The 23775-nt window shown below is 49.5% G+C and overlaps 1 protein-coding gene and 1 pseudogene across 31 annotated transcripts in view; both read left to right on the top strand.

Moving 5' to 3' along the window:
* The first annotated feature begins 10121 nt into the window (after nt 1–10121).
* Nucleotides 10122–23775, top strand: part of DYSF (dysferlin) — a 227982-nt gene continuing 214328 nt past the window's right edge. For 12 of the 31 annotated variants that reach the window (XM_069583653.1, XM_069583651.1, XM_069583655.1 and 9 more), the window contains exon 1: nt 23548–23759. In XM_069583653.1, the coding sequence (XP_069439754.1) occupies nt 23669–23759 (91 nt within the window). In that variant the 5' untranslated portion in view covers nt 23548–23668. Of the gene's footprint in view, nt 10950–23546; nt 23760–23775 lie in introns of those variants that run through there. The other 19 variants (XM_069583650.1, XM_069583666.1, XM_069583664.1 and 16 more) reach the window with 3 other exon arrangements.
* Nucleotides 18184–18594, top strand: LOC138438144 (ATP synthase F(0) complex subunit C1, mitochondrial pseudogene; annotated as a pseudogene).

Raw genomic sequence — 23775 nt, forward strand, 5'->3', positions numbered from 1 at the left:
TCGGCCAGGATTATGCTCCATATAGCAGGTCCGTTCTTTTTCAGTTCATCTTCTAAGTGATGGAATGGTCCCTGAGCTAAGTCGAGATATTACTAGTTGTGTACACCTGAGCTACTGTAAATGTCCAGAGAGTAGAAGTCTCTCCCCAGCACCTGGGCCAGCCCTGACCCTAGAATCATCATCTCTCTGCAGTTCCCCCTCCTGTATTCCTCACCTACAGCCCCTCCTGCCTGAATCTTGGTGAGGATGTCCGTGCAGGACTACCTCTTCTTCATCTGCAGGACTCTCTCCTGCCCTCTGGTAGTTACGCTACTTTGAACAAGGAGTATCTTCACCACTTTTATTGTTCAGTTGCTAAGTTTAATCTGGGCTTCCTCCGTGGCAGGTAAGAATTCTACACCTGAACCACCAATGTCATGGCTTCACCACTTTGGATTTCTGCAGTACTTCTGTTAAAACCATAAATGCTTCTGGTATCGTCTGAATGTTTATGGCACCCCAAATTTACGTGCTGAAATCCTAACCCCTAAAGGTGATGGTATTAGCAGGTAGGACCTTTGGGAGGTGTTTACATAATGAGAGTAGAACCCTTATGAATGAGATTAGTGCTTTTTAAAGAGGCTCCAGAGATATTCCTAGTTTCCTTCTTCTCATTGTGAGGACACAATGAGAAGTCTGTGGCCGCTAGAAGAGACTTCATTCAACCACAGGGGCCCCTGCGGTGAGACTCCAACCTCGGAGTGAATCCAGGTAGTCTGACTCAAGAGTCATCCTTTCACACTGCTGCCATTGTCCTTTTCTGGTCCTGCTGGTTTTACTGTTTTTAGCTGAAAATTATCTTCCTTACCTTTTCTCCCTTCTCCAAATGCTCCCTTTCTTCACTTCAAGCCAGTCTCCAGATAAACATCATCTTCTCGGTCCTTGTGAAATGTACACCCTCTGGATTCAAGAGTGCATTCGCCTAGCGTTTAAAGTAATGATCCAAAGAGCCCAAAGCCTGTGCTTTGACACTACTTAGGTCAGTGTTTCCTGGTCTTTGGTCCATATGAGAATAACTGGGGAGATTTAAAAGCCAGATTCCTGAGCCATTTGCAGACATTTTGATTCAATAGTAATCGGGAGTACAGAGGAACCTAGGTGTCTCCATTTTTTTATAAGGGGAATTCAATGAGGAGACTTCTGGATCAAGCACACTTTAAGAAACACTAATGAGTCAAACGTTCACTTCTGTTGGTGTCCTTTCTCTTCCAAAGTCCCAGCCTTCAGGCAAGGAAGGCACACTGAAAATGTCAACAGTTTGTTGCCCTCTTAAGTCCTGGAAATATTCTTGAGGCCTTTTCTGGTGGTGTCTCCCCAGGTAGCAACAGGAGTCCTTTGGTGTGTAAGTTTCAGAAAGCTCTGTGGCTCAGCTCTGCCCAGAGATGCACAAGAGGCACCCCTCACTGCTGCTGTTGCTCGTGGGCACCCACTCTGCCTAGACCTTCCGCTGTGCCTCAGCAGGGAGCCACCCATCACCAGGACCTGCCTCCTCCTCTCTTGTGGGGCCTGGAACTGCATCCTGGGATGTTGTTGACTCTTCCCGAGGATGAATAACCTCACTTTGGAAAAAGTTTATCTCTTGTTCTTTTCCATCATCACCTCGGTTTGCACCCTTGCCCTCTCTCCCTTCCTCCAATGCCCCACCCCATGTACCTATGGATGTGTGCTTTCCTCCATCCTCTCTAGAGACTCCCCATCTTTTGGAATTGATTTGAAAGGAGGACAGTGCATATAGATGGACCTGCTTCTGGTAGTCCCAGGGCGGTTCTCCTTGCACTTCAGCCAACAAGCTGCTGGGGCTTTCAGGGAGAATTTCAGACCGTGAGAACCCCAACCCTCCATTCTGAACACATACCTCTTCAGTATCCCAGCCATGCCTGAATGGATAAAAATAGTCTATTTACTGGGTATTTACTGTTTCAGTATTGGGTATTTACTTAGTGTTTCACTTCAGTATTCTTGCCTTGAGAGCCCCATGAACAGTATGAAAAGGCAAAAAAATAGGACACTGAAAGATGAACTCCCCAGCCAGTATGTACCTCCACCTTCAGTGGAGAAATAACTCCAGAAAGAATGAAGAGATGGAGGCAAAGCAAAAAAAACACCCAGTTGTGGATGTAACTGGTGATGGAAGCAAGGTCCGATGCTGTAAAGAGCAGTATTGCATAGGAACCTGAAATGTTAGGTCCATGAATCAAGGCAAATTGGAAGTGGTTGAACAGGAGATGGCAAGAGTGAATATCGACATTTTAGGAATCAGTGAACTAAAATGGACTGGAATTGGTGAATTTAACTCAGATGACCATTGTATCTACTGTTGTGGGCGTGAATCCATTAGAAGAAATGGAGTAGCCATCATAGTCAACAAAAGAGTCTGAAATGCAATACTTGGATACAATCTCAAAAACGACAGAATGATCTCTTGTTTGTTTCCAAGGCAAACCTTCAATATAATGGTAATCCAAGTCTATTCCCTGACCAGTAATGCTGAAGAAGCTGAAGTTGAACGGTTCTATGAAGACCTTCTAGAACTAACACCCCAAAACGATGTCCTTTTCATTATAGGGGACTGGAATGGAAAAGTAGGAAATCAAGAAACACCTGGAGTACCAGGCAAATTTGGATTTGGAGTATAGCATGAAGCAAGGCAAAGGCTAATAGAGTTTTGCCAAGAGAATGCACTGGTCATAGCAAAAACCACTTCCAACAACACAAGAGAAGACTCTACACATGGACATCGCCAGATGGTCAACACCGAAATCAGATTGATTATATTCTTTGCAGCCAAAATGGAGAAGCTCTATTACAGTCAGCAAAAAGAAGACTGGGAGCTGACTATGGCTCAGATCATGAACTCCTTATTGCCAAATTCAGACTTAAATTGAAGAAAGTGAGGAAAACCACTAGACCATTCAGGTATGACCTAAATCAAATCCCTAACAATTATACAGTGGAAGTGAGAAATAGATTTAAGGGACTAGATCTGATAGATAGAGTGCCTGATGAACTATGGATGGAGGTTCGTGACATTGTGCAGGATCAAGACCATCTCCAAGAAAAAGAAATGAAAAAAAGCAAACTGGCTGTCTGAGGAGGCCTTACGAATAGCTGTGAAAAGAAGAGAAGCAAAAAGCAAAGGAGAAAAGAAAAGATATACCCATTTGAATGCAGTTACAAAGAATAGCAAGGAGAGATAAGAAAGCCTTCCTCAGTGATCAGTGTAAAGAAATGGAGGAAAACAAAAGAATGGGAAAGACTAGAGATCTCTTCAAGGAAATTGAAGATACCAAGGGAACATTTCCTGCAAAGATGGGCTCAATAAAGGACAGAAATGGTATGGACCTAACAGAAGCAGAAGATATTAAGAAGAGGTGGCAAGAATACACAGAAAAACTATACAGAAGAGATACTTACAACCCAGATAATCACAATGGTGTGATCACTCACCTAGAGCCAGACATCCTGGAATATGAAGTCAAGTGGGCCTTAGAAAGCATCACTAGGAACAAAGCTAGTGGAGGTGATGGAATTCCAGTTGAGCTATTTCAAATCCTGAAAGATGATGCTGTGAAAGTGCTGCACTCAATATGCCAGCAAATTTGGAAAACTCAGCAGTGGCCACCGGACTGGAAAAGGTCAGTGTTCATTCCAATCCCAAAGAAAGGCAATGCCAAAGAATGCTCAAACTACCACACAATTGCACTCATCTCACATGCTAGTAAAGTAATGCTCAAAATTATCCAAGCCAGGCTTCAGCAATGCGTGAACTGTGAACTTCTAGATGTTCAATCTGGTTTTAGAAAAGGCAGAGGAACCAGAGATCAAATTGCCAACATCCAATGGATCATGGAAAAAGCAAGAGAATTCCAGAAAATCATCTATTTCTGCTTTATTGACTATGCCAAAGCCTTTGACTATGTGGATTACAGTAAACTGTGGAAAATTCTGAAAGAGATGGGAATACCAGACCACCTGACCTGCCTCTTGAGAAATCTGTATGCAGGCCAGGAAGCAACAGTTAGAACTGGACAGGGAACAACAGACTGGTTCCAAATAGGGAAAAGAGTACATCAAGGCTGTATATTGTCACCCTGCTTATTTAACTTACATGCAGAGTACATCATGAGAAACGCTGGGCTGGAGGAAGCACAAGCTGGAATCAAGATTGCTGGGAGAAATATCAATAACCTCAGATATGCAGATGGCACTACCCTTATGGCAGAAAGTGAAGAGGAACTAAACAGCCTCTTAATGAAAGTGAAAGAGGAGATTGAAAAATTTGGCTTAAAGCTCAACATTCAGAAAACGAAGATCATGGCATCTGGTCCCATTACTTCATGGCAAATAGATGAAAAAACAGTGGCAACAGTGTCAGACTTCATTTTGGGGGGCTCCAAAATCGCTGCAGATGGTAACTGCAGTCATGAAATTAAAAGATGCTTACTCCTTGGAAGAAAAGTTATGACCGACCTAGACAGCACATTAAAAAGCAGAGACGTTACTTTGCCAACAAAGGTCCATCTAGTCAAGGCTGTGGTTTTTCCAGTAGTCATGTATGGATGTGAGAATTGGACTATAAAGAAAGGTGAGTGCCGAAGAATTGATGCTTTCAAACTGTCATGTTGGAGAAGGCTCTTGAGAGTCCCTTGGGCTGCAGGGAGATCCAACCAGTCCATCCTAAAGGAGATCAGTCCTGAATATTCATTGGTAGGACTGATGCTGAAACTGAAGCTCCAATACTTTGACCACCTGATGTGAAGAACTGACTCATTTGAAAAGACTGTGATGCTGGGAAAGATTGAGAGCAGTAGGAGAAGGGGACAACAGAGGATGAGAGTTGGATGGCATCACCGACTCAATGGACATGGGTTTGAGCAAACTCTGGGAGCTGGTGATGGACAGGGAGGCCTCACGTGCTGCAGTCCATGGGGTCCCAGAGTCAGACACGACTGAGGGACTGAACTGAACTGAGCTGAACTACTAAGTGTTTATTATGGTAGATCCTCTGGAAGGTCCCTTTCATGGCAAATTGAAAGCTTCTGACACTACCATGAGTTGTTCTCAGGGAAAGCAGATGAGATGACCAAAGTGTGATCAGGGTCTGTGGTTCTCAGCAAGCTTGGCAGAGATGTGTGTGGCTGAGAACATCAAAGGCATGGAGTGTCTACAAACACTTCTTAGTTGGCAGATAGTTGGCAGGTACTGAGTGGGCATCTCTGTATTTTGATAAGAAATAAAAGATGAATAAAATATTTGGAGCAGCCTCTGTATCCTGAAATGTTGCAATTTTTTAACCTGCTGTGATTAAAAAAAAAAAAACCCTATCCAGGCCAGAAAAGCCTTAAAATAGTGTTTTACATGTATTTTGTCTTCATTTTACCCTCACCACAAACTGTGGTTGTATTTATCTTATAGATGAGGAAACTAAAGCTCGGCGATATGAAATCTGTCAATGGTCATACGATGACTGGGAGCTAACACTGATACCACCCCTACTTTCTGTCCCCAGTACACCTGACTCTGTGGATTCCAACACAGAGCATGTGGTCTTAGAGGAACTGAGCTCATGGCAGCTAAAATAGATTGACCTTGAAGATTCAAATAGTTTTTCTTTAAATTGCCTAAGTTGGGAAGGGTTCTGCTTATTTACTTTCTTTCCCAGAGGAGAAACCAAACTGTAACACCAGAGAGAGTTTTAAGAATTAAAAAAACCTTACTGGTAACTATAGGTAAATCTAAGCAAATCTTGATAAATCTAGGTAAGTCATCTTGTAACCTTGGATGAAGCAGGGATTACTTATCAAGACAACAAAAATAGAAGCCATAAGGGAAAGGACTGATAAAATTTAACTACATGAAGATGTATAACCTGTATGTCAGCCAGGCTGTCTACAGAGTAGAATTCACCTTTGAAGGCTTCCTGAGCTGAAGCTGACTGACTGCCTGTTTACTACCTTTAGCTAGAGATCCTGACTTTGACACAGTTATGGTTTATGAACGTCAGCATGTATCATTAGTTCAGTGCACTACCTGTGCAATCGTACGTGGCAGCCCCTGTTGGTTATTCTCTCATGATGCCCCAATTAAGGGATAGACACTAGTCCACTAACCTCTCCCCTGCAACAAACACACACACACACCCCCCTAGGAATTTTTCTGAGTTACATCAAAGCTCTAAGACCTCATGTTCTTCACTTCTTTATGTCTTTCCTGATCTGATCCCAGCCGTAGTTCCAAAGGAGAGAACATATAGAAATATAAGACTCTAGTGGTGCTTCATATACCTTGAAAGTCATAGCCAAGGTTTTTTTCAATAGCAGGGAACAGAGTTATGCTTCAAGCTGCCCTAAATAGGATATGGAGGGATTCGCTCTAAAGACACTGGATACAGTTGGATTCTTGGCTGCTAGCAGTCTCAACTAAGCCTGGGCATCTGAGTCAGGAGAGTATTACAGGAGAGCTTTGGGGGCACACAGAATGGAGAGAAGCCGGCAGTGCTGGCTTGGGAAACAGAACTCAGGGTTGCAGGAGTCACAACTGTGACCCTTCATCCTACAGGAGGAAGAGACGTCATTTGCTGTCATGGCAGCTGACATGTCTGACTTCCTGCTTAAGCTCCTTAAGGACTCTGAAGTCCTGGGGGAGAGTGTCCAACTGGCTGAGCCTTGGCCACGCTGCACAGCGATACGAAGGGGGAGGCCCTGACTGAAGTTTCCAGAGAGGCGGGCACTTCTGCTCCGAGACCACTTACATAGAGTGGTGAGAGGTGTTTTACGAAGGAGAGGTTGAAAGCTGGGAGCTAAAAATGATGAATATTCACCTCCAAGGCCATCTCAGAATTCATGGGCAGAGAGACTCATGAGGGATGGGATCCACAAATGCCTGAAAGTGTGTCTTTCTGTCCTCTCCCCCAACCCCTGTGATCTTTTTTTCTCTGACTGCTGAACTTTCTCCATTTCTCCCTGCATGGGGTGCCTTCTGAGCCTCCATTTTATTCATCTGAGTTCCAGCCACTCACAGAAGCTAGCATCTCTGTCCCAATTTCAAATTCTTGGGAGAGATCATCAAATTGCTTTGACTTGAATCAAGTGTCTTTTTCTGTTACCCAGAGGGTGGTCTCAGAGAACGTGTTTCTTATAAATAGAGAAGAAAACCCAAACATGCCCTGTGTTGAGCAATAAAGTTGGGGGGGCATTCCCACTAAGGGTTCGTATCTGTACAGATGAGGCTGTGCATAACAGATCTGAAGAGAAGTTGTTGCATGAATAAACAGCATAGAGAAGTTGCATAGAGAACAGCAAGAAGTTGCAAGTTTATGTTTAACCTATAAAGAAAGCTGGTTCTTTTAAATCACTTTAGTCACCATGTCTGCAAGCAGCTAAATGTTTCTTGGGTCCAATTTTAGCTCAGCCTTACAGCAGGTTCCTATTGCTTTATGCATCTGAATAGAGCCAAACTGTACTTCTTTAAAAATAGACCATAATTTGGACTTTCCCTAGAGCAACAGGGCCTCTTGTCCTTCTTCCCATTGAGATTAAGTTTTACTCCCTACTTGGTACCCTTCTCTAAAACTGAACCCTGCACACTCCTGCCATATATGAGGCACCCTATACATATTGGTTAGGGTTTCCCCAGTGGCTCAGCAGTAAAACATTTGCCTGCCAATGCAGGAGATGCAGGTTCGATCTCTGGGTAGGGAAAATCCCCTGGCGAAGGAAACGGCAACCCACTCCAGTATTCTTTTCTGGGACATTCCATGGACGGAGGAGCCTGGTGTGCTGCAGTCCACTGGGTCGCACAGGAGTCGGACACGACTGAGCGACTGAAACAACAATACATGTTGGTAAATGAATGAATGCCTTAGCCAATTACTTCATGCCAAATGTTTCTTCTCCAGTAACACATAAAGGCCAAGTTCAGCAGCAGGAAACTTGATCTGCTCCACCTGCTCACAGAATGACCCTCCTACTTCCTCCCAGCTTTAACTTCAGTTCCATCTCCTCTTTCACCCCTGTGGGCCAAGTCACCACCACATCTCACTTTGACCCCCTGCTGTGGCTTCTAACTGGCCTCCTTACCCCCACTCTGGCCCCTTGCACCCCATTCCCCCAAATGCAGCCAGAGGGAGATGCTGAAAAGTAAACCAGGTCCTGCCATTCCTCTGGACTTGGGCCACAGGCAGCTTCTCTCAGGCCCTGTGTGATTCTCCAACCTCACCTCCAATCCTTCCTCCTCCCAGTCTGCACTCCAGCCAGGATGTTCTCTCTTCCCTCACTCTTCCCAGGACCTTGACTCAGAGCATTTCCTTCCTTCTCTTAAGAAACCTCTTGTCCTCTGCCCCAACCTCAGTCTTTACCATCTGAGCCACCGGGGAGGCCTCCAGTCTTGCCCAGTGAACTAACTGGCCTTCAGATCTCACCTCAAATACCTCTCGCTGTCCCAGGACTGGATGAGGGCTCCTTGCTATCTGCTGTCACGCACCACCATTGTCTCTACTTTATTGCACTTACTGGAATGGTATGAGATTGCCTTGGTTGCTTGATAAGCACCAATTTCCTCTACTGAAACTCCCTGAGGTCTAGGTCTATATTAGTTTTCTCTGGCTGCCATAACAAAATACCACAAGCTGGGTGACTTAAAACGACAGAAGTTTGTCTTCTCATGGTTCTGGAGGCCAGAAGCCCGAGCTCAATCTATGGACGGGTCAGGAGGTCTGGCTTCTGCTGAGGTCTCTCCGGGGCTGGCAGATGCCCTCTCCTTGTAGTATCCTTGTGTGGTCTTTCCTCTGTGTGCATGCCTCCCTGGTATTAGTATCTCTTCATTTACCCAAATTTCCTCTTCGTATTAGAACCTGTTGGGTTGTATTAGATTAGATCCCACTCTAACAGCCTCATTCTGACTTAATCACCTTCTTAACTGAGGTCAATGCTTCAATAGCCAAATTTTGAGAGAACATGATTCAGCACATAACAGGGACAATATCACTTATGTTTACCTGTGTGTCATCACCCAGGACAGAGCTTGGCATGCTCTAGGACTCCATACATATCTGTTAAATGAATGATTAAGCCCCCTCATTTTCCTTCCCCCCCCCCCCAATCACATATTGTGATAGAGGCAAAGAGGCACAGATTGTAGCAGGAGGACCAGAAGCGATCACAAGAAATGTCTGCTATTCTGACCTAAAAATCACAGATCTTTGGGGAAGCATTACTACCTCCTGTTACCTTCATATGAGACACAGCCAGCATATGATCCTTCCTGCCCTGGGAGGGTGTGCTACCCCAGTGGGCTCCTGCGGGGAGGAGTTTTGCTGGCAGCTGCACACCCACACCCATCCAAATGGCCCACTTTAGAAGGTGAGTCACCCAACTGCTGGGAGCGGGTCCACACGGCTCCGGGAAAGCGGTTTAGCAACAGGTACTAGAACCTAAAAAAAGGCATGTCCTGTGCCCTTACAATTCCAAAGCTAGAAATCCCAACTGAGGAGCAAGCAGAGAGGGGCTCAAGACAGGTGTATATCCCAGATTTATATAAAAAGCAATTTCTCACTACGATTTCTCACCACTGGAAAGAGCCTAAGTGTGCAGCAATAGGAGAAAGACATGCGAATTTAATATAGTCACCTGACAGAAAATTAAGTAGCTATTGAAAAAACTTCATAAAGAATATTTACTGATGCAAGGAAATATTACTTGAAAAAGCAGGACACAGAACTGCACAGACACTGATCTCAGTCATACAATAAAGACGTAACAACATGCATGAAAGTGAAAGCGAAGGCCAAGTCGCTCAGTCGTGTCCGACTCTTTGCGACCCCGTGGACTGTAGCCCACCAGGCTCCTCCGTCCATGGGATTCTCCAGGCAAGAATACTGGAGTGGGTTGCCATTTCCTTCACCAGGGGATCTTCCCGACCCAGGGATCGAACCCGGGTCTCCCGCATTGCAGGCAGCCGCTTTAACCTCTGAGCTATGCAGGGAAGCCACCGGCATATATATGCATGCAATTCACAGGAAAAAGTCTGAGTTGGTAAATAACCAAATGTTAATATTGTATTTTTTTCAGACTCAGCGATTTCTTTCTTTTATGCTTTTTGTTTAAAGTAGTATGTGTTTTTACAACCAGAGAAGAAGAGTACAAAGTTTTCAAGGCAGCCAGCGCTGCCGCTCAATGAAATTCCTCAACTCTGGTCTTCTAGTCTGGAAAGCGCCGGCCCTGCGCCTGCTCCCCAGAGCGTCCCCGGGGCGGTCTGGCTGGCTGCGAGGGAGAGTGCTGGAATCCCCGCGGTGGGAGGCCACCGGATTGGCGTCGCGCACTGCCCGAGGTGGAAGGTCAGGGGAGGGACCAAGTCTTTCTCCCGTCCTGGAGCGAGATCTGGACTGCGCTGGGCGCCCGCAACCCTGGTCCAGTCCTCAGCCATCGCGGCCGCCGCCCAGTCCGCTGTTCCACCGCCAGGTGCAAAATGCCATGTCATTGGGAGAGTCTGCGGCCGGAGCATTGAATTACAGCTTAGCCAAGCTCGCGCAGGGCGGCGCGGGTGGAAGATGAGCAGAAGCCCCTGTTCTCGGAGCTCCCGCTGACAAGCGGGCTAAGTGTAGCCCAGGGAGCGGACCGAGTGGAAGCCACTGGAGCAGCCCGGGACTGGCCTGTTTTTTCTCCTTCAAGAGCCGTTGCTTTGAGCTAGGAGTCAGTGATCCGAGCCAGCCTCCCTCCCCCAGCCCTCTCCTGTGAGGGGACTCACGAGTTGCGCCTCGGCAATCCCCAACCTTCCCCAGCCCTCTCCGCGCCCTGGGTGCGCGGGATCCTGACTCCCATCAGTCATGCTGAGGGTCTTCATCCTCTACGCGGAGAACGTCCACACCCCTGACACCGACATCAGCGATGCCTACTGCTCCGCGGTGTTTGCAGGTAGGAGGGGCCCGTGATCTTTCCCGGGAAGAGGGGGTGGGAGTTGGAGAGGCGGCTCTCCACCTCGAAGAACATCGGAATGTGAGAGATATGACTCCTCGCCCAGACTGACTTTGAGTGTTCCAAAAACACACTCGGAGAGAGGCGACTCGGAGAAATGGAGGCAAGAGGGAGAGGTGGTCAGCGCCCGGAAGCTGAGCCCCGGCTGGGGCTAGGAGGGGGCTGGGGGGCAGGACCAGCATCTATCCTCGCACTCCCTGGATCTCTTAAAAGAAACCTTTTTGCATTGTGTGCTGCAAAGCGTTGTGTTGCAGGGCTCCCCGCCTCTCCCCGAAAGACTGGTCCCAGGGCTATTTATAATCCAGCTCTCTTGTCTTGGCCGGGCCCTGGCGGCTGCCCTCGCCCTTTACTCTCTATCACAGGCTGGGCCTTCCTGCAGGCATATACTAGGGACAGAGGCACTGCCCATCGGTCCAGGGGTCCTACTCTTGCTTTCTGGCACAGGATGCGGGAAATTCAGCATTTTGGGGGTGGCATCCCCGTCATCAGGTGGAGGAGCCTGCTCCCCCATCAGACTGAGACCGTCCACAGGAAGGTCTTTCATAGTGATGAACCGACTTCTCTAGCAGGTGAGGGCTCGGCTCAGGCTGCTTCTCTGGGACTTCCTGTGGGCGGAGCCCGAGCTGGGGTCTATGCACCAGGCCTGTGTGTTTGGAGCCTTACTGAAGGACAAGGACCAGAGGACTTGCGTGGGCCCGCTGCCCCACCCACCCTGTGGGTTTGCTCTCAGCCTCTATACCTATCACTCCCTTTCTCCTTCAGGATCTAGCTACATCCCAGGCCTCCAGAAATCCCCGGCCATCCAATGGACGTTTCCTTTTAGTGCCATGAGCTTTTGGTTCCCTGTGCCCAGACACCCCTGTGCCCATAGGCTCCCAGACACATGCACACATGAAATGCGTGTGACGCTTGCAAGTTCCAAGGAGTAGAAACTCACAGAATGCAGGCGTGTGTCCACAGCAGTGTGCGTGCGTGCACACACACAGGCTCCTGGGGGAGAGATTTCAGCTTTCTCGAGGAGGAGCTGCTGAATGGGCCCTTGGCCTGGAAAGCAATGTGCTCCAGGGTGAGGGGTGGAGGGAGGTGACACTCTGGCTGTACTCTTTTCCTGATACCTTGCTTTGAAATGTTCTGACCAGTTTCCTACAGTTGCCGTCGGAAATGAGCTTTATCAAGGTGTTTCCAGGGGGAGAATGAGGGCATGAATGGGGTGATGGGGCGGGGGCGGGGGGTGCCTCCACACTTCTACAACCTCAGGTCTGTGCAGGCCAGGACAGTGGTTCATCTGTAAGGCCCGGATGTGCAGCCGAGCTGAAGGCCCTGGGCTTGGAGCTGCAGACCTCCTGGGAGCCCCGTCCACTCTGTAAATAACCCCCTGGCTGAGGGGAAGGAGGATACGCTGCTGCCAGGGGGAAACAAGCACCCTGGGCTTTGAGCATCCGTCTCCCTCAGCTCATCCGCCCCACTCAGCCTCTCATTCCTGTCCCAGGGCTGAGCCTGCCCTGTGCACGGCACCCTCCGGAGCTGTCTAGTACAAATGAAATGCAAGAAGGGCCACTTTGGCGCTCCTGCCTCTGTTCTCAGGGGCCTTGCCTCTGATGACCACTCAGCTTGAACCAGATTTTCATCTGCCTTCTCTGACCACACTCCCACCTCCCAACACCTACCCCACAATACACACACACACTTTCCCCAGACTTCACAATGCTCCCACCCAGACCAAGTTCAGAACCCTAGTAAGAGAAAGGAAAGAATGAAGAATGGTTAATGAATGGGGAAGCATTTTCTAACCCTGGAAGTGCTTTACCCACCGGAAGTCCCTCTGGCATGGTTCCTCTCCTGTCGTAATTTCCTACTACTGCCCCAGGGCTGTCTGTGGAGCAATCGCTCATCCTTTATCCTGCTCCCAAATGAGTCCCGCCCCCCATCTGTCTGCTGTCAATCTGCAGTCCTCCCCTTTGTCTGCAGCCGGCTCCTCTGAGGGGGTCCCCCTTCCCTGGTGGTAAAGGAAGTATGTTGTCTGTGCTGACTAGGAGTGCCCCCAGCCTTCAGAGGGGGCTGTCTGGATGCCCCAACTCCCAGCCATCACAGTCACTGCCAGGCAGTCATGGGGAGCACAGGCCCTCCTTCCCCCAGCCTTGGCCACAATCCACCTCCTGTGTGTTGGCCAAGCTCTTAACTTATGTCCAAATTTGGCCTCCCCGCAGCATCAGGCCAGCTCCCCCTCCTCCTCCCAGCCAGGGACAGTTGCTAAATGATTACACAGAAGGCTCTGTTCTCAGGGACACACTACTCAGAGCAGAATGCCCTTCTGGGAAGCCTCCCCTCACCAACTGGCTGAGAACTGGCCTTCTCAGACCTGTTGGGTTTGGAAACCATGGACGCCCCTTCCTTTGGCTACCTGTTTGGAATATCCTGTTATTTAACAGGTGCCTCCATGCGTGCCTAAATTCACTTCCTGTTCACAGTAGCTTTGTGAGGCCATTGGGCAGGGATATTATCCCCTTTGACAGATGAGCAGAGCAGATAGGCCCAGAGAAGTGCAGGGGCCTGGCCAAGGTTACACAGCAGCCAAAGCACCCACCACACCACCCCTATCATCATGCCGTCTGTTGTTCTCAGCGTCTGTGCTCATGAATAAGAAAGTGCTTTGAAAAGCATACCATGCACTGCCCACACACGAGGCACCCTGGACCCGAGCCAGAGCTAGGGAGGACCGAGCGTGGGGTACCCGGGCTGGGCTGAGTCAAAGTGGGGGGAGTGCCAGGCTGCAGGGAGTGCAGTGTATGACAAATGACCCAGAGATGGGGGATTCCGATTCTGAACCTATTATATTCATCACAGTGAGAGAGAAGCACAAACAATGTACTATTTTCAGACGCTGTCTCTTTAAATCCCACAACAATCCTATGAGATGTTCTTAGCTGGTACTGTGCTTCCTAGGTGTAAGCTCTGTTCTAAACAGAGCTCACTTACTATGAGCTCTATCATGTTCAAGTTGTTCAGTTTGTACCAGGCCCTTATATGTAGATCCTTAATCCTTCTAGCAGCCATATATGGTAGTAACCATTATCACCCACACTCTACACCACACAGAAGTCATACACTAGTCATTAGTGGAGTCAGGATTCAGGCCCACATACTCTGGCTCTGGAACCCTGTTGTCTTTAACTGCCCTACCATTTCCCTCTGGCCTTAGCTCTGATTTACAAAAGACAAGCCGTGAAAGGTGGAGAGACAGGAATGAACCCGGCTCTGGCTCACACCCTGGAGCCCCGTCTCCATCTGCACGTCCCCTCACACCTTGTCCCTGCTGCCACCGGCTCTCTTTCTCTCTCGGACTCTGACGTCCTCGATCTCATTCTCTGGTCTGAAGGATGCTTTCTTATCTCAGAGGGGTCTCTGCCCTTCTGCATCTCGCAGAACCAGTCACCACTTGGTCCAGGGTGCTCCCTCTGGGCAGAACTCTTGTGCTAGGCCATTTCAAGCCTTCTGTTAGGTCTGTGGTGGCTCTTAAGGGTCTGATAAGCTGAGGCTAGGGTCATGCATCCTGTGGCACTGAGGTGGGCAGCCTGCAGTGGGGGTGGCAGGCTCTTGGGGGGCTCTGGGAAGGGAGCACTGTAAGCTTAGGCCCTAGCTTAGCCATCCATTGTGGGGGTGGCGCTCAGGAGTGAAGCCTCAGTCACATTCCAGTGGGCTAAGAGCACTGAACAAGAGTGAAAGAAGGATGGTAGCCGAGAGTATTGGCTGTAGACCCAGACTACCTGGGACCTTGGGTGTGGAATTCCAGCTCTGCCACTTTGCAGCGGCGTGTGTGTCTTTGGGCAAGTTACTTAACCACTCTGTGCTCGGTTTCCCCACCTATGAAATGTTGATAATAATAGTACCTGTTTTGGAGGGATGATTCTGAAGAGTTTATGTGTTAATCCATATAAAACACTTTGAATAATGACTGGCACATAAATACACATTAACTATTTCACTATTATAATATATGATTATATATATATTTAGCTCAGACAGTAAAGAATCTGCCTAAAATGCAGGAGACCCAGGTTCTATTCCTGGATCGGGAAGATCCCCTAGAGAAGGAAGTGGCAACCCACTCCAGTATTCTTGCCTGGGAAATCCCATGGACAGAGGAGCCTGGTGGGCTATAGTCCATGGGGTCCCAAAGAGTTGGACACGACTGAGTGACTAACAACATTCTAATTATTATTATGGTTAACATGTATTGTACATATACCAAGAAATCATTGCACACATCCAAAAAGTCTTTCACTATCTTTTTGGCCTGGTCAGTCCTACCACCAGCTCTGTTGGTTCATTTACTGTCCAATCAGACTGGGCACACTGTGCTGAGTGGTGAGTGGCCTTCCCTTCAGCCCCAGGGGACTCTGGCCCTGTCTCCTCTGGGAGCCCTACCCAGGGCAGTCCTTTCTGAGGCCAAGGCATTTGTCTGCTTGCCTAATGGCTGGCTCTTGCCATCAGGCTGGCTGGCCCTCCCCATCGGACTGGATCTTTCTTGGAACGAGCATCCCTCCTGTGACTCCCTGGGCCCACAAACCTTCTCAGTCTCCCTCTTCAGGCCCAAATCTCTCTCTTTCTTTTCTTCCTGCATACTGGTCTCTCCCCAGATTGGTTCATTAGGCTGAAATTATGCATCTCCTGTGAGCCAGGCAGGCTCTGGGCTGGAAGCCCTGGTGTTTGCTTTAATCATCCCAAGAGCTCTGTGAAGTAACATTCTCTTGATTTTACAGAAGTGGAAATAGACTCTCAAAGGTCACCTCATGCCTTGGTACACATGGCTAGAAAAGCGAGGGCTGAGATGGACGCCCAGGGCCGTCTAGTTGTTCCTGCAATGGGCTATTCTTCCCAGGCAGTCAGCCATGTGATCATGGCCATAACCAGAATCATTGCTGCCCGACACCCCTGGCAGACATGTGTGGGTGCCCCTCTAATCCCAGCTGGTTGTATCGGGATATCCACGGGACACAATTTCTTCAATGAATGTGGAGGTGGGGCAGAAGGATGCACGAGACTGTTCATACTCCTGTGAGTCTTTGGACTTGGACACATGTGCCCTGAAGAATCCTGGAAGCTCACATGCAGAGTGTTCATTTCAAGGTTGGTGTTATTGGAAGCAGAGGGCAAGGTTTATTTGCTTCCTGGATACCCTATGTGAGGCCTTGGGGAAACACAAGGCCCAGACATTAAGAGAGCTGAGCTAGAGGAGACCAGTGGACCAAGAACAAGAAGGGGCTCTCCTTGAAGTAACTCCTCTTGACTGGCAGGTAGGAAGGACCCCAAATAGGGGACAGAAGAGGGTCATAAGCCCACGTCCCCAGGTGAGTATGGCAGGTGGTATAACTAAGGCCAGAGGGAGGAGCATATGCTTATCTGGGTGAGTGGTGGTGTAGGGCGAGCTGAGACGCGCACTTCCAGCCAGAGGTGCCAGGTAATCAGCGTTAGGCAGAAAATTAGGGCTCGTGTGCCAGGTGTTCTGATTTTTCAAAGGATGCTATAATTCCAGATCTCATAATGTTTAAAGTACAATTTTGTCATAAAACATTGTGTTGATCAAAGACAACAGGTCTCTGTGCTGGGTGTGTCTGAGGAGACACCAGTGGCAGCATCTGATGGTGTTGTGTTTAATCCTGGAGACTTGGTCTGCGTCTCTTCAGGGAACAGGCAGCCAGCCTCCTCACTTGAGATGATCAGGCAGCACCTATCTGTGACTACACCATTGGGACGGCAGGGGTGAGCTTTAGTCCCCTCCCCTCTTACCTCTGTTAGCTCTGAAATGTCATTGTGGTTAACATGAAATATTAAGTAAAAACTGGGCTTGCTATGCAAACTCAGCTTCAAAACAGGTCCCCTTCAGGCAGGAGATAGGCCCCAGGCTGAACAGCTAGATTTTGTCTGCTGTGGACAGATACCCCAAAACAGCAGGAGGGAGGAGAAGCAAAGCATGACTAGATAAGAGATCAAAGACCACATATTCCTCATTCTTAAAATCAAGGACACCTTCCCAGTTACACATGTGCAGAAAAGCTCCTTGGAGGTCAAAAAGGGAGGGGCCTCCACCCCATAGTAAGTGATGTCAACCTACCCATAGGCCTCTTGGCTAGAACCCATCTTGGCTTAAGAGATGCACACACACATGGGAGGACCCTGAGATAAACCAAGTATGGATCAGAACAAGGCAAAGCAAGATGACTGGCTACAGGAAACCCAGAAGAAATGCCCCATAAAAGCAATTTAAACTACCGTGAGGGTGCGGCTCTCTCAGCCTGCTTGTGTGTCTGTCCACATGTACTCTTTTCCCTCCTTATAAACACTGTTTCCCTACTTTGTTTCTTTGTAGAAATTCATTTTCCACAAAGCCATATGGGCCAAGGTCGTTTCAGTGGCCAGTGGTCTAGCGGCCAGGACTCAGAGCTCTCATTAATTACTGTAGCCTGACTTTAGTCTCTGGCTGAGAACCGAAACCCTGCTTCAAGCCACTGTGGGTCAAGAACACCTTTACCCACTTACTCCCCAATGGGGACTCCTAAGCCTGCCCTGTCACCTTTGCAGTGGGGCTGGAGTTGTCTAGGGTGCTGAGGAGCTGCCCTTACCTGGGCCCTTAGGTAGGATGCACATTTGGCCGTTGGTTAGCAAACCTTAACTGATGCGGGGCGGGGGTGGGGGGCATGCATGATGGTCACTCTCATAATGGTTGCTGCGTAGGCAGCCCTGACTGGTAACGTTCTGACCCACTGGGCTGCCCAGGCCTCCGCATCCTTCTGTCCTGTTTCTCTGCTATACCTTGTGGTCCCTTTGACAACATGGTTGGTGTGGTGGACATTGTGCTTGGCTCTCCAGTGTCCTTTCCATACCATGATGAGGCTAAACCAGTGGTTCTCAAAGAGGATAGTACTGCTCCCAGCGGGTATTTTGGATATGATGATTTGGGATATGTTTCCACTGCCGCCTGGGCAGGACAGCATTAGCCTTCCTGTTCACTGAGGCTTCCCTGGTGGCTCAGAGGGTAAAGAATCTGCCTGCAATGCAGGGTAAAGAATCTGCCTGTGCTTAAAGCTAAAGCCGGGGTGTGAGTCAGTCATCTTCAGCTAGGCGAGTGCTGTGGTCTGAGCAGGGGCAGCCGGACAGTGGGAATAGACTGAGAAAAATGTGGACCACCGGAGTACTGCTCATTCTTCCCACTCTGCTGTGCTCTTGTACCAGGGGTCTGATCAGGCCTATGTCTGCCTCCTTCCTGAGGAGGCCAACGAGCCCATCTGAACAGCCTTCCTACAGCAGTGTCTCACTCCAGGTGGCCTGATAGAAATTCCAGACCAGTGTCGTCTCCTGGCACATTGACGCAGCGGCCAAGTGTGCTGGCACTGGGGCTGCCACAGTTGGTATGAGTGGTCCAGGGGCCGGCATTGGAACAGTGTTTGGCAGCGTGATCCTTGGCTATGCAAGGAACCCATCTCTGAAGCCGCAGCTCTTCTCCAGCGCCACTCTGGGCTTTGTCCTGTCTGAGGCTATGGGGCTTTTCTGTTTGATGGTCACCCTCCTCATCCTCTTCACCATGTGAGGCTCCATGGAGGTCACCTACCCACCCCTGCTGCTTTGACTCCAGGCCATGCTCAGTGCTGCAGTGTGCTAACTTTTACCGTTAAACACAATGTTTCTCTTTAAAAAAAAAAAAAAATTGACTTGCAATGCAGAAGACCCAGTAAGATCCCTGGGTCAGGAAGATACATGGAGAAGGGAATAGCAAACCCAGTATTCTTGCCTAGAGAATTGCATGGACAGAGGAACCTGGCAGGGTTTGCAAAGAGTAACCCAGTCCATGGGCTTGCAAAGAGTGGAACACAACTGAGAGAATAACACTTTCCTATCGTATAGGTCGTCACTTGGATTCCTGGCCACATCTAGCTATGAGGGAATTCTGGGAAATGTAGTCTATCTATGTGGGTGACCATGTGTCCAGGTTGGAGTCCTTGGAACATTTCTGTGGAAGGAGGGGAGAACGACTTTGAGGGGGACAAGTGGAGATCTCAGCACACTGTCCACAAGAGCTACATTCCTGATGCAAGTCCCCCTGGGAGGAAGCCCCCTTGAGGTTTTGGCTCCAGGATGACGTCTCCAAGGGATCAGTCAACCATCCAATCAGGGAGAAGTGAAGTTGGAAGTTGGGATGGGAAAAGAAGCCTCAGGAAGTGTCCAGGGCCCATGCCACCAGCTGCTGTTTTTCTGGTGTACAGAGCAAGTGTGTGAAGACACTGTTCCTTGGACATAAGCCAAGTGTTTGTAAAATTCCACAGATTTCCTATGCTGCCTCTGACCCATTAGAGCAGGTCTGGGGGGCAGGGTGTAGTGTGCTGGGGAAAACAGCAAAGCCAGGAACCATTGTGATGGTAAAAAATATCCTTAGTCATCATATCCAAAATTCCCCGTAGAGGGCAGTAGTATCCTCTTTGAGACCTGCCTGCCTAACCATATCCTAGGGTGGAAGGGACACAGCCAAGTACAATGTCAGCCACATGAACCCCAGGCTGGCCCTTGCTTGCACTGGGAACATCTGGCTGCCTGAGACAAACTTGGTCTCTTCCCCCAGCGACCGACTTCACCATCTAGCTAGACATCAAACCAGCAATTAAACAAATAGGTATTGCTTACAATTGGGATGAGAGCTAAGAAGGAAAAGTGCTGTTGTGCAGTGGTTTGCCAGAAGACCCAACCTAGATCAGGAGGTCAGAGGCTTCTCATGGAAGCAATGAGGCCTGAAGGATGAGTGGGGGTGGCCCTTTAAAAGAAGGGGGAAGGCAGGAGAGCTCTGAGTTTGGAGGGAGCTCATAATATTCCAGAAACTGAGAAGTCACTGGAGCTCAGAGAGTGAGGGGCTGAGTGGTCTTACCTTGTATGCAGGGGAAAGGGAGTTGGGCTTTATTCCAAGAGCACGGGAGGCCTTGGAGGGATTTTACAAAGAGTGTGCGTGTGACTGATTATATTTAAGATCACCTGGCTCCCATGTGGAGGCACATGGATGCTGTGGGCACATAGACAGTACTGAAGTCAGCAAGGACGATTTAGGCTGTAAGTGAAATCCTATCTCAAAATGACTTTAATAATAAACAGTCTTAAAGTGATCTTCATTCCCGATACAAGTCCTCTGGGGAGGAAGCCCCATTAGTATCAGGCCCCAGTATGATCCAGAGACCCAGTGGACTCTGGGCACATAGAGTGGACAGCTCCAGGCATCCTGGACACAGGCAGACTCCATTTTATTTTTCTCTGGTCTGCTGTCCTTGGTGTCTGCTACATCTTAGAGCTGGCTGACAATTGGATCTACACACTTCCTTATTCTCACAAAGTGGGAGAGGGAGCTGGGCTTGTCCAGTCACGAAGAACAAATTATCCCTCCAGGAGAACAACTTGGGACATATATACCCATCACTGAACCAATAGCTATTGCCAGGTGATGGGCTTAGTTAGGTCAGGATCTGGAGCTAAGGCTGGAAGTAGTACCCAAATGGTTGGGTTCTGTTGAGAGAGAGGAACTTTGGATGTTGGAGAGGAAGTAAATGGCCATTGCCTTATGAGAGTGAGTGGGGTCATTCAGGGAGAGTGGAAGAATCAGGAGGAAGAGGGCAGGAGCCAACCTGAGGAGGCATGGCCTTTAAGATTGGGGAGAGGACAGCCTTAGACGTGTCATTGAGTGGGTGAGGGGGGTAGGATCTAGTGCCCAAGCTCCCAGCCGGGCTATGGAGTACAAATGATTCATTTATTAACAGCAGGAGAGCAAAAGGTTTGGGCACAGAAGCTGGTGGGGTTTAGGAGACTGGGAGCCTGGAGACGTTCTCTCCTTTGCATACAGCAAGCACCCTGAGAGTGAGGGTGGTGACGGGGTGCTGTAAATTTGGGGAGCGAACAGTATGAAATAGTTGTCTAGGAGAGAGCGTGACTGAAGAGACTGCAGCCATCTAGGGTCACTGCTTATTGGCAGTCAGGATCCCCCTGAGTCTGGGGAGAGACATAGCAGGTGAGGCTGGCAGGGTAGCTGTGTTATTCTCCAATACCAGTTAGCGCTTAAGGGACGGGGTGGAGGAGGTGAAGTTGGATTTCAACAGGTGGCAGTCACTTGAAAATGCTGGAGCCTCAAAACAAGCTAGTGGAGGTGATGGAATTCCAGTTGAGCTGTTTCAAATCCTGAAAGATAATGCTGTGAAAGTGCTGCACTCAATATACCAGCAAGTTTGGAAAACTCAGCAGTGGCCACAGGACTGGAAAAGGTCTGTTTTCATTCCAATTCTAAAGAAAGGCAATGCAAAAGAATGCTCAAACTACTGCACAATTGCACTCATCTCACATGCTAGTAAAGTAATGCTCAAAATTCTCCAAGCCAGACTTCAGCAATACGTGAACCGTGAACTCCCTGATGTTCAAGCTGGTTTTAGAAAGGGCAGAGGAACCAGAGATCAAATTGCCAACATCCAATGGGTCATGGAAAAAGCAAGAGAGTTCCAGAAAAACATCTATTTCTGCTTTATTGACTATGCCATAGCCTTTGACTGTGTGGATCACAATAAACTGTGGAAAATTCTGAAAGAGATGGGAATACCAGACTACCTGACCTGCCTCTTGAGAAATCTGTGTGCAGGTCAGGAAGCAACAGTTAGAACTGGACATGGAACAACAGATTGGTTCCAAATAGGAAAAGGAGTACGTCAAGGCTGTATATTGTCACCCTGCTTATTTAACTTCTATGCAGAGTACATAATGAGAAATGCTGGACTGGAAGAAGCACAAGCTGGAATCAAGATTGCCAGGAGAAATATCAATAACCTCAGATATGCAGATGACACCACCCTTATGGCAGAAAGTGAAGAGGAGCTAAAAACCCTCTTGATGACAGTGAAGGAGGAGAGTGAAAAAGTTGGCTTAAAGCTCAACATTCAGAAAAAGAAGATCATGGCATCTGGTCCCATCACTTCATGGGAAATAGATGGGAAACAGTAGAAACAGTGTCAGACTTTATTTTTGGGGGCTCCAAAATCACTGCAGATGGTGACTGCAGCCATGAAATTAAAAGACGCTTACTCCTTGGAAGAAAAGTTATGACCAACCTAGATAGCATATTCTAAAGCAGAGACATTACTTTGCGGACTAAGGTCCGCCTAGTCAAGGCTATTGTTTTTCCTGTGGTCATGTATGGATGTGAGAGTTGGACTGTGAAGAAGGCTGAGCGCCAAAGAATTGATGCTTTTGAACTGTGGTGTTGGAGAAGACTCTTGAAGGTCCCTTGAACTGCAAGGAGATCCAAGCAGTCCATTCTGAAGGAGATCAACCCTGGGATTTCTTTGGAAGGAATGATGCTAAAGCTGAAGCTCCAGTACTTTGGCCACCTCATGCGAAGAGCTGACTCATTGGAAAAGGCTCTGATGCTGGGAGAGATTGGGGGCAGGAGGAGAAGGGGACGACAGAGGATGAGATGGCTGGATGGCATCACGGACTCGATGGACGTGAGTCTGAGTGAACTCCGGGAGATGGTGATGTACAGGGAGGCCTGGCGTGCTGCGATTCATGGGGTCACAAAGAGTCAGACACGACTGAGCGACTGAACTGAACTGAACTCAAAACAAGACAAGGGGAAGAGAGTTGGGGTCTTGTGCAGCAGAATGGTGATAACTGGTCACGGAACTGAGGCCGAGTGAGGAAGCTAGTGAGCACTTGGGAGGTGGGAGGAAGGGCAGTGCCTGTCCGGCGCTCGGTGCAGGTCTAGAGGTGGGAAGCCCGCCACCTGTGGTCGTCAGCTGGGAAGGAACCAGACTTAACAGGGGAACGCGTGCTAAAGGCTGTCACCGCTGGAGGCTCACACTTAAAGCAGTTCCCCCGCGGCGAGGGCAGGGGACCTAGAGATTGCTGTCGGGATGTTGAAGAGCAGCTCCAAGAGAACAGGACACAGACCTCCGCCTCCGGAGATGAGTGACCCCAGATCACTGATCTGAGAAGGCTCAGAGGCCCTTCCCGAGAGTTCGAGCGTCGGAGTCTCTCGGGTCTCCGGGAGCACCGAGGGTGGGCCAAGGCGAGCGGCGCGGGGGCCAGAAGTCAGGCCCCCGGCCGTTCGGCCCTCTCCTCCTTTAGCGCTCCCAGCGCGTGCAGTTTTCCGCGGACACACTCTGGTCCCTGCAGCCGGGTTTCCCCCACCTCGCGCCTTCACACCCAGTTCCTTGGCTTGCCACCCCGCGCGCAGCGGCAGGAGAGCCGCGGACAGGAGGTCGGCCCTGGTGCGCTTGGGGCCCAGGCGCGCTGGCCGCGCCGGGAGCCGGGATGGTTCTGACTGCCGCTTCCCTGCTGCTCAGCCGAGCGGTGCGCCCGGCGTCAACGGCGCTTCCATGCCTGGCGGGGGGCGGGGACCGGCGGAGGGGACCAGCGCCCCCGCCAGCGCCCGTCTGAGCCCCGGCCGGTCCCGCCCCCCGCCGGCAGGGCGGGTTCACATCGGGGCCGGAGGGGAGGGTCCACCCAGCGGGTGTCCGGTGTCCTCTCCGCGGCCTCTCGCAGGCGTCGGGACTTGTCCGCGGAGGCGCAGCGGAGGCGATAGCTCGCTCCTCTTTGGCGCGGCTGCTGCGGAGCCGGGCGCTTGCTCGGCGGGGGCCGGCCGAACCATGCTGAGCTGCCAGCTGGTGAGGGCCAGCAACCTCCCCAGTCTGAAGAAGGACCGGCGCAGCGACCCGGTCGCCAGCCTGACTTTCCGAGGTGAGAGCCCCGCGGC

This window comes from Ovis canadensis, chromosome 3 (assembly GCF_042477335.2).
Source record: "Ovis canadensis isolate MfBH-ARS-UI-01 breed Bighorn chromosome 3, ARS-UI_OviCan_v2, whole genome shotgun sequence".
NCBI classification, from domain to species: Eukaryota; Metazoa; Chordata; class Mammalia; order Artiodactyla; family Bovidae; genus Ovis; species Ovis canadensis.